We start from the raw sequence: 15363 nt of genomic DNA, 5'->3' as shown, positions 1-15363 counted from the left end.
ATCCAGGCTGGAGGGGGTATAGCTGCTAGGGGAGGAGCTAACAGCTTTATCTAGTGTCAACGCCTCCTAGAGGACATAGCTATACCCACGGTTCCTGTGTCCCCCAATGAATATGGGCGATAAATCATGGAGCACCAACTTTTTTTTTTTTTCTCATCTACATTGTCCATATTACGTTTTTTTTTTTTTTTTTTTTTTTTTATGTAATCTTTAAAGGGACACCTGACAGGCCTTCTGAGGATAATTACGGTAGCTATTTATATGCCCCCCTAGGTCTTATAATAAGTTCCTAATTCATATAAGTATTATCCCTGTGCGCATTGTTAAACGTGAAAAATCATCTTTATAATCACCTCTCCTTTCTGCCCAAGGGGCGTTCTTTGTGCCCAGCCCGCGCCCCAACTGCCGGATCCTTAGACACGCCCATCTCATTAGTATTAACTTCGCTGGGCGGTATTTTCCTGTCCCCCGACATTCGGAGATCCTGCGCATGATCTCCGAATGTCGGGGGACAGGAAAATAGTGAATACTAATGAGATGGGCGTGTCTAAGGATCCGGCAGTTGGGGCGCGGGCTGGGCACAAAGAACGCCCCTTGGGCAGAAAGGAGAGGTGATTATAAAGATGATTTTTCACGTTTAACAATGCGCACAGGGATAATACTTATATGAATTAGGAACTTATTATAAGACCTAGGGGGGCATATAAAGAGCTAATTATCCTCAGAAGGCCTGTCAGTGTCCCTTTAAGCATTTACTCTCATGGGTTAGGATGGTTGTCTCTCCACAAGAAAAGTGGAAAGGGGGTGGAGGGGTATTATTGTTATATGTGATACATTTTTATTGAGTTCCTTCTGGAACATATGAGTTTGTAATAATGACAAGATAGGAATTATTTTAACTGTAACACTACTTTATTTGAATAGGAAGCTGTCATATGAAACACTGTACAAGATATGTCTGCAATTTCTTTGCTTTTTATTTCCAATAAAAATTATACCCTATTAAAAATGCATGTACTCCCACCATCTGGATACAATGGGGTAAATGTTAGGTATACCTCAAAATCTAGGATTTCGTATTTGTATGATAAAAGATAACATTCCTAATTTTACAATCTTTATCATGCTGGAATTATATGCAGATTTTACGGCAGTTTACAGCCGAAAACAAGAGTGAATGCAAAAGAGTCTGCAGTAGCATTTTCTTAATGCTTACCCTTCCTTTTGAATCCACTTCTGAGTGCATATATATGGCAATGGTCTAATGAGACCTTGAATCCCTGTAGGGGTCCCTAACTGATATTAAAACTTATATCTTTAATGGTTATTAATTAAAAATTTGAAACGAAAAAGAAAAAACACGCTCAGAAGAACAGTTATTTAAAATTATCAGTGTCTGATATTGGCTAGGGTTAATTCGGAGTGGTGTGGTCGCGTTCCCTTTAAATCAACGGGATGTTTTGATGGATGTGAATACGTCCCACCTAGTGTTGTGGGATAATATTGGAACCAGCAATTGGATTGAGGGTGATTTGCTTTATTCAGAGTGATTCATAGTCACATTTCATGTACTGGCTGAAGTGTCACTCCTACTATAAGTTCACTGTGACCTTTAGTAACACTCTGCTAACAATGTTGCAGTTTCCACTCCTGCAGATGTAGTAGTCAGCTTCTCACACATCGCTATCGCTACATCACCATTCATCCTCTATCTGTGCTGGCTCCCTGTCATCTCCCTCTGCTTTTGCTCTAGCGTGTCCTCTATTATCATTCATAGAGGCACGCTATAACACTATCTGTCCCTGTTAGGGCTCGCTCTCACACTCTCTCCTATGTTTGCAATGCTGTCTCCTATGTTTGCAATGCTGCTGATTGCAGCGTACTAAATACTTCGTTTCCCTGCCGGAAACGAAGTATTTAGTACGCTGCAATCAGCAGCATTGCAAACATAGGAGACAGCATTGCAAACATAGGAGAGAGTGTGAGAGCGAGCCCTAACAGGGACAGATAGTGTTATAGCGTGCCTCTATGAATGATAATAGAGGACACGCTAGAGCAAAAGCAGAGGGAGATGACAGGGAGCCAGCACAGATAGAGGATGAATGGTGATGTAGCGATAGCGATGTGTGAGAAGCTGACTACTACATCTGCAGGAGTGGAAACGGCAACATTGTTAGCAGAGTGTTACTAAAGGTCACAGTGAACTTATAGTAGGAGTGACACTTCAGCCAGCACATGATAGCAGCGATAGCTGCCTGTGAGAAGCTGACTGCTACATCTGCAGGAGTGGAAACGGCAACATTGTTAGCAGAGTGTTACTAAAGGTCACAGTGAACTTATAGTAGGAGTGACACTTCAGCCAGTACATGAAATGTGACTATGAATCACTCTGAATAAAGCAAATCACCCTCAATCCAATTGCTGGTTCCAATATTATCCCACAACACTAGGTGGGACGTATTCACATCCATCAAAACATCCCGTTGATTTAAAGGGAACGCGACCACACCACTCCGAATTAACCCTAGCCAATATCAGACACTGATAATTTTAAATAACTGTTCTTCTGAGCGTGTTTTTTCTTTTTCGTTTCAAATTTTTAATTAATAACCATTAAAGATATAAGTTTTAATATCAGTTAGGGACCCCTACAGGGATTCAAGGTCTCATTAGACCATTGCCATATATATATATAAATATCCCGAGGGTCTCTAAAAGGGACTTTTGTTTATGAAACACTTCTGAGTGCGGCTCAAAAGCTGCATAACTAAGCCACCAAAACTGCATGTGTAACAATTATTTTCTCATAACTCTTTACTGTGCCATTCCTCTGTTATTTCCACTAGAAATGTATTTTAAAAAAATTGACAGACGACAATGGTTACCAGTTGGGGGCTAGTATCACATTGTGTAGGGACACACCCCTATGACAACGGAGATGGTAACAAAAGTAATTATATATTTCCAGGAAAAATAACAGAATTGTTATTTCATAAGGAATGCAAGTGTTTGCTAAAAAGCTGCTAGGAGAGCTGACAACTCCTCTTGAGACGACAGAAGTCGGTGCTTACCTTCCAGAAATCCTGCTGGCAATTATCCAGGATCACGGTTACAAATTCGATGATTCTTACTATAATTGTGCACTTGTTATAGTTGTATTCCTCTTTTTCTTGGGGACTAAATAAACTGGCTTTGAAGCAAGTGCCTGCTGCCATAACGTCATTCATGGAAAGATGACTGATAAAAAAATGTAGTGCTCTGAGAAAAGATGACTTCTGAGAAGGATCTAAAATGAAATTTAAAAGCACAAAGAATTAAATTTACACATGTAATAAAAGTATTAGTTTCTGCAAGATTTAAACCCCTAGAGTCCCAGCATGGTACATGTACTTAAATTATGCGTCTGCTCAAGAGAACAGCGGGTGCCATCATTTTAAAGAGCAGAGGCCCAATCGCAGACATTTCACCCTTTAGATACCATGGTCAGCCGTGACCATGACATCTAAATGCTGAAAACCTGAAAGCATTGCGCTTCCGGGCCAGGAATGGCAATTCCATGAGGCGATCGGGGAAGCTGTTCCTTCACTCTGATGTGTTGGGTCTCTCTGAAGAGAACCAACATATCAGAGCTGTAGTTCCTATGGAGGCTTGCAGGGGGCAGGGCTCCATAGAATAACAGCAAACCAGGCTTACAATGTAGTGTTTGTGAACTACAATGTTAGGTAAATTGATGTCGGGATGAAAAGAGAAAAAATTTGTCTTTAAATAAAAAGATTTGATTTAAAAAAAAAAAAAATGTTGGGTAAAAGCAATCTGAAGATCACATTGTAGCCCACCAGGGGGCAGGGGAAGAAAAAAAAAAAATGTTTTAAATATAAAACTAATTCAAATCACCCCCTTTCTCCAGAATTAAAATTAAAATTAAAATAAAACAATAAAAACCAAAGACCATAGACATCACCACATACCAAAATGCCTGAATTATTAAAATATAAAAATATTTATCTCCCAAGGTGAATGGTGTAACAGAAAAGAAAACCAAAATGGCTGATGCGATCAAAAAGACATACACAAATCAGTAAAAACTACAAATTATACTGCAAAAAAACGAGCCCCCACACAGCTATGTAGAGAAAATAAAAAAATATTAAAAAGTTATCGGGGTCAGAATATGGCAATAAAAAAAAAGTTTGAATTTTTTTTTTTTATCTTTTTTTATTCAGTATTAAAAACACAAGAAAACTATATAGTATTGTTGTAATCGTACTGACCCAGAGAATGAAGGTAACAGGTCAGCTGTGGCTCTAACATGTTTGCTCTTGCTCCATTCATTCCCTATGAGACTGCTGGAGAATGGTGAACTCAGCTACTTCCAGCATCCCCATGAAAAATTTATGGAACAGCAACGCACATAGAAAGGGAATAACTTTCAAACTTGGCATAACTCCCTTTAAACTCTTCTGAATGGAATACTTGCAACTTTGTACAAATTGCCTTCATTAAAAAAATAGTCTACTGATTTGTATCTACTACTCCATTATAGTCTCCATGGTAAAAGGCTGGAAATACTGTGTGTTTACATCATGATAACATACAGTCTAAGGCTACTTTCACACTAGCGTTCGTCGGTCCGCTCGTGAGCTCCGTTTGAAGGAGCTCACGAGCGGACCCGAACGCAGCCGTCCAACCCTGATGCAGTCTGAATGGAGCGGATCCGCTCAGACTGCATCAGTCTGGCGGCGTTCAGCCTCCGCTCCGCTCGCCTCCGCACGGACAGGCGGACAGCTGAACGCTGCTTGCAGCGTTCGGGTGTCCGCCTGGCCGTGCGGAGGCGTGCGGATCCGTTCAGACTTACAATGTAAGTCAATGGGAACGGATCCGCTTGAAGATGTCACCAATTGACTCAATCTTCAAGCGGATCCGTCCCCCATTGACTTTACATTGAAAGTCTGAACGGATCCGCGCAGGCTACTTGCGCACTTGCGAATTTTTTTAAAGTTATTAATGCAGACGGATCCGTACTGAACGGAGCCTCCGTCTGCATTAATATGAGCGGATCCGTTCAGAACGGATCCGCCCGAACGCTAGTGTGAAAGTAGCCTTAAAGTGGCGGTGCACATGAGGTAGAAGGTGGTTGAAGTTTGAACAGCAGTTGAACAATCATCTGGTGAACAATTGTTTCACAGACACCGTCATACACCATGCAGACAAAATGAGTGTTTATAGTTGTTCAAACAGCCCATAAATGTCTAGTGAAACCGGGTGATGGACAAAAAAGATCTTTCTGGGAACGTTCTTTCAGAGAAAGATTACACACAAATAATCTTTGTTTAAAGGAAAGATAATTCATCAAACTACAAGATGAAAATTACCAAAAAATAGTAGTCTGTCATTGGTCGTTTAAAAATATATTTCTTTGTTAAATTTCAGCTAATGAATGTTCGTTTTAGTATAAATCATCCAGTTTGATAAACTTTAGACTAAAAGGTGGCCGTACACATAACTCTAGGTTCACATCATTATTTTTCAGTTCTGATCCATAAGAACAGAAAAATAAAGAACAAATGGATCCTGCATTTTACGCATTCTTTATGCTCAGCTACGCACATTCGGCATCCGTTTTAGCAATTTCCGTCTGAGAGACGTTCTTTTAGACAGAAAAAAAATAAAAATACTGTGTGTAGGAATAACGGATCTCAGACGGAAATGGGGAAAACGGATGCAAAATGTGCATAACGGCTGAGCACACAGCTGAAATGAAATCTGCCACAGAATCCACTGCAGTAATCCGAGGTGCCATGCCATGAATAGGGCTTTATAAATGAACTATTATTGCAATATACATGCCAATAAAATCATTTTTTAAGAACATTTTCCTCTTTGGCAGTGCCCCCTGATGTTTATCCGTCTGGTCCACCTTCTCCTGCATTCAATGGTGGACCAGAGGCTCAGAAGCTTCACTGCTCCCTTTCATCTCTAAGTATTGATGTAGTAATTTCATAGCAAAACAGATTACATTTTCCAGATACCCTTTGTTCATTCATTCATACTTTAAAGTTTATAGAAATACATATCTATATCTCTCTAGACGTCGGGTGAACAGCCAGTCGCATCCGTCCTGCCGCAAGTGACCGTGTGCCCCTGGACTATAATGGGGGTGTGGCGGAGTTGCGGCGGAGGCACGGCAGCGCACGGCGAGAGGCTGCCAGAATAAATGTCAGACATGTCGTAGTTTTATTCCGGCAGCCTCTCGCCATGCGCTGCCGTGCCTCTGCCGGAACTCCGCCCCCATTATAGTCAATGGGGACGGAGCGGCAGTCCGGGTGCACACGTTCACTAGCGGCAGGACGGATCCGACAGGCTGTTCACCAGACGGAACAGCCTGCCGGAGGTCTGTGCAGCTAGTGTGAAAGTAGCCTAACCAGTAATTAATAATTTAAGTACACACGGGCAAACTCTACCTCCTAATATATACTACATATTTACTTTTGTCCTGTCGAACTATGAGATGTATCCTGCACCTACTTTTTACAAGTGTTCTACATGGATACAAAGACTGTAAATATACAAAGGGAATTAAGGGAAAAACCATGCTCTTTCGCAAAAAAATGAAAACATGACAGAAAAGATTAGATCGTTTACTCACCAAGCAAAGTCTGTGGTTTCACTACCCGCATACCCAAAAATGTATTATAACAATCCAGAGCCGCAAGCAACATGTCCATCCACTGAATCACAGCTCGTAAGGAAGTCTTGTTCAGATCCTGAAGAGTGGTAATGTAAAATATGCCACAATGGTTTCCATCCACACTGCCAGCACTTTCAAATCTCTGAATCAAAAAAGAGACGCTTTCTTTCTTGATAATTTCCTCCACCCAGGCTGATGGAGATTTTTTCTCTGAAAAACACAAAGGACCACATTTATAAATGCACTGCATCTTAACTTCAGAGAAGACATTTATTAAGCGTATGCGCCAGAAATTCAAGCCATTTGCGTCAGTTTGTAAAAGTAAAGTGTGGTCGAGGCAGAGCTGCTTGGCCAGGATTCACACACATTTATGAATGTGTGTTTAGGAGAGTGGAGTAAAAACAAAATACTTATTTAAAAACATAACACATTTACCAACACAGTTCCACATATTGATAAATTTGTCCCAAACCACAGCACTGTTGCCTCCAACAAACTGTACTTAAAAAAAAACTACAGCACGGACTGTAAGTATACCGCTCCCCGCTCCTACTATGGCAACCAGGACTTTAATAGCGTCCTGACTGCCATAGTAACACTGAAAGCATTTTGAAGACGGATCCGTCTTCAAATGCTTTCAGTACACTTGCGTTTTTCCAGATCCGGCGTGTAATTCCGGCAAGTGGAGTACACGCCGGATCCGGACAACGCAAGTGTGAAAGAGGCCTTACCCAACATAAAAGTGTATATACCAAGATTACAGGGAATAGATCATTTATATATATATACACACACACACACACACACACACACAAGTAGATAGAACGACATTGCTGCTTAAATGTAAAGCTCTACTTTCCAGAAAGTAAAACTGTTAAAATTAAAGCATATTTACCAGGCAAAACAGGTACAAGTTCAAAGAAGAGTTCCATTGCCTTGTGTCTGCAGTCAGTCTGAGGGAGGCCACATTGTTGTAAAAGCCAAAGCACAATATCCAGGAGACAAATTGTCTGACTTTGAGGAAAACCCCTAAATTCAGGTAAAAACAAGAGGTGTAAAACTGCTAATAATCCTGAGAACCTCTTAAAAGATGAAGCAAATTTCTTAGTTTTTTTTTATCATCACACTCGAAGAGCAGTGTGAGTAAGGCCTCTTTCACACTTGCGTTGTCCGGATCCGGCGTGTACTCCACTTGTCGGAATTACACGCCGGATCCAGAAAAACGCAAGTGAACTGAAAGCATTTGAAGACGGATCCGTCTTCAAAATGCGTTTAGTGTTACTATGGCAGCCAGGACGCTATTAAAGTCCTGGTTGCCATAGTAGTAGTGGGGAGCGGTATACTTACAGTCCGTGCGGCTCCCGGGGCGCTCCAGATTGACGTCAGAGCGCCCCATGCGCATGGATGACGTGCCATGCGATCACGTGATCCATGCGCTTGGGGCGCCCTGACGTCACTCTGGAGTGCCCCGGGAGCCGCACGGACGGTAAGTATGCTGCTCCCCACTACACTTTACCATGGCTGCCAGGACTTTAGCGTCCCGGCAGCCATGGTAACCATTCAGAAAAAGCTAAACGTCGGATCCGGCAATGCGCCGAAACGACGTTTCGCTTAAGGCCGGATCTGGATCAATGCCTTTCAATGGGCATTCATTCCGGATCCGGCCTTGCGGCAAGTCTTCAGGATTTTTGGCCGGAGCAAAAAGCGCAGCATGCTGCGGTATTTTCTCCGGCCCAAAAACTTTCCGGTCCTGAACTGAAGACATCCTGATGAATCCTGAACGGATTTCTCTCCATTCAGAATGCATTAGGATAAGGCCCCATGCACACGGCCGTATTTCACGGCCGTGTGCGGGCCGTGGAACCGCGGCCTGGATCCCTCCTGAGAGCAGGAGCGCACGGCGTCACTGGTTGCTATGACGCCGTGCGCTCCCTGCTGCCGCCGCAATACAGTAATACACTGGTATGATCTATACCAGTGTATTACTGTACTGTGTCGGCAGCAGGGAGCGCACGGCGTCATAGCAACCAGTGACGCCGTGTGCTCCTGCTCTCAGGAGGGATCCAGGCCGCGGTTCCACGGCCCGCACACGGCCGTGTGCATGGGGCCTAAAACTGATCAGGATTCTTCCGGCATAGAGCCCCGACGACGGAACTCTATGCCGGAAGAAAAGAACGCAGGTGTGAAAGAGCCCTTAGGGTTCATTCACAGATGCTTGTTCCAGCATAAATTCTGGCTGGTCAGACGGACAAAAAAATGCTGCGTTCAACTGCATTTTTCCGTCTGAAACCCAGCATGTATGCCGGAAAGTGTCAGGATCATCGCTGGATCCCATTATAGTCAATGGGGATCTGGTGGTGAATGGTAGAATCTGGCAATGCCAGATTCGGTAAACTCCGGCAAGCTGCTCCCTAACGGAACAGCCTGCCGGATCTTCCAGCTGCATGTGTGAATGTACCCTTAAAACGAAAAATATTCAACCAATGTCAAAACAGCACATGGGTCTACATATTTTTATCATTGCATTTATTTAGAAATGTAGTCTAACTGTGTAATAAAATCTCTGTATAGTGGCATCTCTAGTTTGTTATTTTAATTTTGTTTGCTATCCACCTCGCAAAGGTGGATGCACATGTTGAGTTCAGTCCTTTACCTGCCACCAGCCCTATCTACTGTTAGAAACTGTGACAGGTACAGGGAGAGAGCTACAGCAGAAAAGACTCACATCCTGATGAAAAACTCTCCCCTTGAGTCGCCAGCTTGTTAAACCTAGCAGATTAATCAGAGCAATGATTGGGGAGATCGCTGGATGCATGTGAGGAACTATAATTTTCTGCCTGTTTGTACTACGTGTATGTTCTGACTCTCCAGTGTAGTTCTATGTGATGTAGCTTCACAGTGATCTAACTGCCTCCGGCCGGTGACGGGGTGAGAGCAAACAGGTTCAAGCTGCAGCGAATAGGAAAACTTGGAGACCCTGCCGTGTAAGGGTCCATTCACGCGTCCATAAGTGTTTTGCGGATCCGCAAAACACGGACACTAGCAATGTGTCTTCCGCAATTTGCGGACCACACATCGCCGACACTATAATATTCGGCAAACTAACTACCGGGTGCCGACACTATAATAGAAAATGCCTAATCTTGTCCATAATTGCAGACAAGAATAGGACATGTTCCATTTGCGGAAATGGAAGCACGGATGCGGAAGTGTGGATCCGCAAATGCAGATGTGGACAGCACACTCCGGCCGCATAGAAAATGAATGGGTCTGCACCCATTGCGCAAAATTGCGAAATGGATGCGGACCCATTTTGCGGACGTGTGAATGGACCCTAAGGGAACAGAAGCTATGTTAACTAATTTGTCATGGCTGCCCTTACACAGCAATGATGCATTAGGAAAACCATATCTGAGGGGAAGAAGAGATCAAGATGGCAGACAATCACACAAATGGTACATCAAATTAATCAGGTATCCTGCACTATACAGCCCCCCCCCCCCCCCCCCAAATCTTAGAGTGCTTCTTTAACCGTTAAAGCCACTCTAGGACCCTAAGGGTAATATAGGAATAACCTTAACTTAACCTTTCCATGTAAGAAAAATGTGATGTAATAGATGCAGGAAACTGGCAGAATGCATATAATTAGGGGAAGAGGAGAAAGGAAAGGAGATTTTTTTGTGAAACTCATCTGTAAAATCTTTTTCTCGTCTTTTCCATTGGGGGACACAGACCATGGGTATAGCTTAGAGGTATTACTAGGAGGGACACAATGCAAAAAAAGAAGCTCCTCCTCCTCGGGCTATACCACCAGGAGGACTTCAGTCATTGCAAAAGCAGTAGAAGGAGAATGGAAAAACACAATGGAAACCATCACACAGCACACCACGAGGCGTAAACAAAAAAAGCGGCGGGAGCTGTGTCCCTCAATGGAAAAGACGAGAAAAAGATTTTACAGGTGAGTTTCACAAAAAATCTCCTTTCCTCGTACATTCCATTGGGGGACACAGACCATGGGACGTCCAAAAGCAGTCCATGGGGTGGGGGGGTGAAAACCTGACACCGCCAGGAGAAGAAACGTCCAGCAGTCAAACAGGAACCACAGCCTGCAATACCCTGCGCCGAAGGACAGCATCAGCCGAGGCCAGCGAGTGCAACTGATAGAACTTTGTGAAAGTATGTAAGGACAACCAAGTGGCCGCCTTACACAACTGGGACGCGGAGGCGCGATTGCGTCTAGCCCAGGAAGCTCCCACCGCCCTCGTGGAGTGAGCAGTAATCAGAGACGGGGGAACCTGTCCACGAGTACGATAGGCCGCAGCAATAGCGGAACGGATCCACCGCGCCACAGTGACTCTGGAAGCCGCCAGACCCTTACGAGGACCCTCGGGAATCACAAAGAGGCAGTCTGAACGACGGAAAGAGGCGGTAGCCCCCAGATACACCTTCAGGGCCCTGACGACGTCTAGGGAGTGGAGAGCGCGTTCCTTGGGGTTTGCCAGAGAAGGACAAAAAGAGGGCAGGACAAGTTCCTCGTTAAGGTGGAAGGGAGAAACCACCTTGGGCAAAAATGAAGGAACCACTATCCTGGTGAAAAAACAGAAAAGGCTCCTGGCAGGAAAGTGCGGCTAGCTCCGAAACCCGCCTGATGGAGGTTATGGCCACCAGAAAAACTACCTTCCAGGCAAGTAAGGTCAGCGAGACCTCCCTCAGAGGCTCAAAAGGCGCCGCCTGAGGGGCGCGCAGGACCAAGTTGAGATCCCAGGGGGGCAAGGGAGGAACATACGGAGGAACCGAATGCGCCACCCCTTGCAGGAAGGTTCTCACAGGACCCAAAAAAGCAATGGACCTTTGAAAAAAGGACAGCCAGGGCCACAACTTGACCCTTCAGAGAACTGAGCGACAGCCCCACCTCGAGGCTGGACTGGAGAAAGGACAGCACCACTGGGACAGAGAAACGAAGGAGCGGAAAACCCGAGTTCTCACAAAAGGTCAAATAGACCCTCCAGGTGCGATAATAGATCCGTGAAGAAGCCGGTTTACGAGCCCTTATGGTTCTCACTACCGCATCAGAGAACCCCCTCTTCCTCAGGATGGAGGTCTCTATAGCCACGCCGTTAAACGCAGCGGCCGTGAATTCTGGTGGAAGAGAGCTCCCCGAGACAGGAGATCCCCTCTGTCGGGAAGAGGCCATGGAACGTCCACAAGCATTCGAGCAACGTTGGAGAACCAGGCGCGGCGAAGCCAATCCGGGGCGATGAGAATGGTTGGTATCCCCTCCGCCTCGATCTTGCGCAGCACCTTTGGCAGCAGAGGAAGTGGAGGGAAGACATAGAGGAGGCTGAATTGCTGCCACGGAGACACCTGCGGGTCCACCCCATACGCCTGCGACCCGCGGGCCAGGAACACCGGCACCTTGTTGTTGAGCCGGGACGCCATCAAATCCACGTCCGGACGGCCCCATCGGTGGCAGATGTCTTCGAAAACCTCCGGATGTAGAGACCACTCTCCCGGATCCACTTTGGTGCGACTCAAAAAATCCGCCGTCCAGTTGTCGACTCCTGGACTGTACACCGCCGACAACACTGGAACATGAAACTCCGCCCAGAGGAGGATCCTCTCCACATCCTGCATCACTGCCCGACTGCGGGTTCCGCCCTGATGATTTATGTAAGCCACAGCCGTGGCATTGTCTGACTGAAAACGCACCGGACAAGTTGCAAGGAGAGGAGTCCAGTGGGAGAGGGAGTGGAAAATCGCCCTCCGTTCCCCAAATTTTTTTCGGGAGACGGGATTCCTCCGTCGACCAGACCCCCTTAACTGTGAGGTTCCGGAGAACGCCTCCCCAACCGATGAGGCTGGCATCAGTGGTGACTATCGTCCATGAGAATAGAAGGAAGGACCTTCCCAATGATAGGTTCAGAGGGGACTGCCACCAAGGAAGAGACGCCTGAACTTGCCGGGACAGGCAGACGGGAGCGTCCAGTCCCCGAGAGGTCTTGTCACATTGGGCAAGGATCACCTGTTGTAGCGGTCGAGTGTGGAATTGGGCATACGGTATCGCCTCGAATGAGGCGACCATAAGGCCAAGAACCCGCAGGCACTCCCAAATGGTGGAACGCGGGGATCGTACAAGGAGCGACACTGCCAGCTGAATCTGGGAGGACTTGGAATCCGGAAGAAACACCCGAGAAAGCGAGGTGTCCAAGAACATCCCCAGGAAAGAGTCTCTGGGAGGGGCGCAGAGAGGACTTGGGGAGGTTGATGAGCCAACCGAACCGTTCCAGAGACTGAACAGTGATTCGGACGCTGTCCTCGGCCTGTGGAAGAGACGGGGCTTTTATCAAAATGTCGTCCAAGTAGGGCAACAAAGAGATGCCCCTGGTGCGAAGAAGCGCCATGAGAGGCGCCAGAACCTTGGTAAAAACTCGAGGGGCGGTCGCTAACCGGAAAGGAAGGGCGACGAACTGGTAATGACGACCCCTGACGGCAAAACGCAGAAACCGATGGTGAGACTCTGCAATAGGGACGTGCAAGTAAGAGTCCTGAATGTCCACAGACACGAGAAATTCTCCTGGAAGCAGAGAAACAATAACGGAGCGGAGGTACCGATTGCGAAACTTCCGTACCTGTAGAAACTTGTTGAGAAGTTTCAGATCCAGGATCAGACGCACCGATCCCTCCTTTGGAACAACGAACAGGTTGGAGTAGAAACCTGTGCCTTGTTCTTCCAGGCGAATGGGGGAAATGACCCCACGGTTCAGAAGGGAGGGGACCGCCAAAAAGATGGTCCGAGACCCTGGCCGGACGCCCCGGAACGCGAGAAGGGAAAAAACGCTCCGGTGGTCTGGACGCGAACTCCAACTTGTAACCGGACGTCACAATTTCCAGAGCCCAGGCGTCCTGAACGTGAGCCCTCCAAACCTGTTGAAAGGAGAGCAGGCAGCCCCCCACCGCGAGGGGTGGGGGCACCCCTTCATGCGGAAGGCTGCTTGGGAGCAGGAGGACGGGCTGACTGCACCCGTGGTCGCCAAGAGGGCTGGGGCTTGAAGAAGGGCTTTTTGCGGGAGTCCTGGGATCCCCCGGTTGAAGAAGACATCGAGGTTCTGGCAGTGGAGAAGCGTGACGAAAGGACTGGACCCGGAAACCTGAAGCCCGAGATCGAAAAGGGCGCTTGGTCCTAGGTTGAGGCAGATGAGTACTACTGTACGGGCACACGGCAGGGCGCAGAAGGAAAGGAATGCCATACGGTGTTTGGAAGGCAGATTTTGCTGGACTGTTTGTTTTTTACACCATGTCCCATTTGAAGACCCCTGATGCACCCCTAGAGTAGAAACTCCATAAAAGTGACCCCATCTAAGAAAATACACCCCTCAAGGTATTCAAAACTGATTTTACAAACGTCATTAACATTTTAGGTGTTCCACAAGAATTAATGGACACTAGAGATACAATTTCAAAATTTCACTTTTTTGGCAGATTTTCCATTTTTATATTTTTTTTCCAGTTACAAAGCAAGGATTAACAGCCAAACCAAACTCAATATTTATGGCCCTGATTCTGAAGTTTACAGAAACACTCCAAATGTGGTCGTAAACTACTGTACAGGCACACGGCAGGGCGCAGAAGGAAAGAAATGCCATACGGCTTTTGGAAGGCAGATTTTGCTGGACAGTTTTTTTTGAAACCATGTCCCATTTGAAGCCCCCCTGATGCACCCCTAGAGTAGAAACTCAAAAAAAGTGGCCCCATTTTAGAAACTACGGGATAGGGGTGCAGTATTGTTGGTACTAGTTTAGGGTACATATGATTTTTGGTTGCTCTATATTACACTTTCTGTGAGGCAAGATAACAAGAAATAGCTGTTTTGGCATTGTTTTTATTTTTTGTTATTTACAACATTCACCTGACAGGTTAGCTCATGTGATATTTTTATAGACCAGGTTGTCACAGATGCGGCGATACCTAATATGTATACTTTCTTTTTATTTATGTAAGTTTTACACAATGATTTCATTTATGAAGCAAAAAAAAAAAAAAACATGTTTTAGTGTTTCCATAGTCTGAGAGCTATATTTTTTTCAGTTTTTGGGCGATTACCTTGGGTAGGGTATGATTTTTGCGGAATGAGATGACGGTTTTATTGGCACTATTTTGGGGTGCGTGTGACTTTTTTATTGCTTGCTATTACACTTTTTGTGATGTAAGGTGACAAAAAATGGTTAATTTACACAGTTTTTATTAAAAAATTTTTTACGGTGTTCATCTGAGGGGTTAGGTCATGTAAGATTTTTACAGAGCCGGTCGATACGGACGCAGCAATACCTAATATGTATACTTTTTTTTTATTATCTAAGTTTTACACAATAACAGCATTTTAAAAACCAAAAAAATGATGTTTTAGTGTCTTCATATTCTTAGCCATATTTATTTTTTATTTTTAGGGCGATTGTCTCAGGTAGGGGGCTCATTTTTTGCGGGATGAGGTGACTGTTAGATTAGTACTATTTTGGTGGGCAAACGCCTTTTTGATCGCTTGCTGTTGTTTATTTAGCACAGTTTTTATTTCTTTACAGTGTTCATCTGAGGGATTAGGTCACGTGATATGTTTATAGAGCCAGTCGATATGGACGCGGCGATACCTAATATGTATACACTCCCCCCCCCCACCCCCC

The 15363-nt window shown here is 45.3% G+C and overlaps 1 protein-coding gene across 2 annotated transcripts in view; it reads right to left on the bottom strand.

The window, feature by feature from the left end:
* PRKDC (protein kinase, DNA-activated, catalytic subunit) overlaps nt 1-15363 on the bottom strand; it is a 408896-nt gene that overhangs the window by 168560 nt on the left and 224973 nt on the right. For both annotated transcript variants that reach the window (XM_044294047.1, XM_044294048.1), the window contains exons 30-32: nt 7584-7717; nt 6647-6898; nt 3072-3286 (exon numbers count right to left, since the gene is read on the bottom strand). In XM_044294047.1, the coding sequence (XP_044149982.1) occupies nt 3072-3286; nt 6647-6898; nt 7584-7717 (601 nt within the window). The remainder of the gene's footprint in view (nt 1-3071; nt 3287-6646; nt 6899-7583; nt 7718-15363) is intronic.

Source organism: Bufo gargarizans, chromosome 5 (assembly GCF_014858855.1).
Source record: "Bufo gargarizans isolate SCDJY-AF-19 chromosome 5, ASM1485885v1, whole genome shotgun sequence".
NCBI lineage: Eukaryota > Metazoa > Chordata > Amphibia > Anura > Bufonidae > Bufo > Bufo gargarizans.
This window is presented reverse-complemented; position numbering and strand designations above follow the sequence as displayed.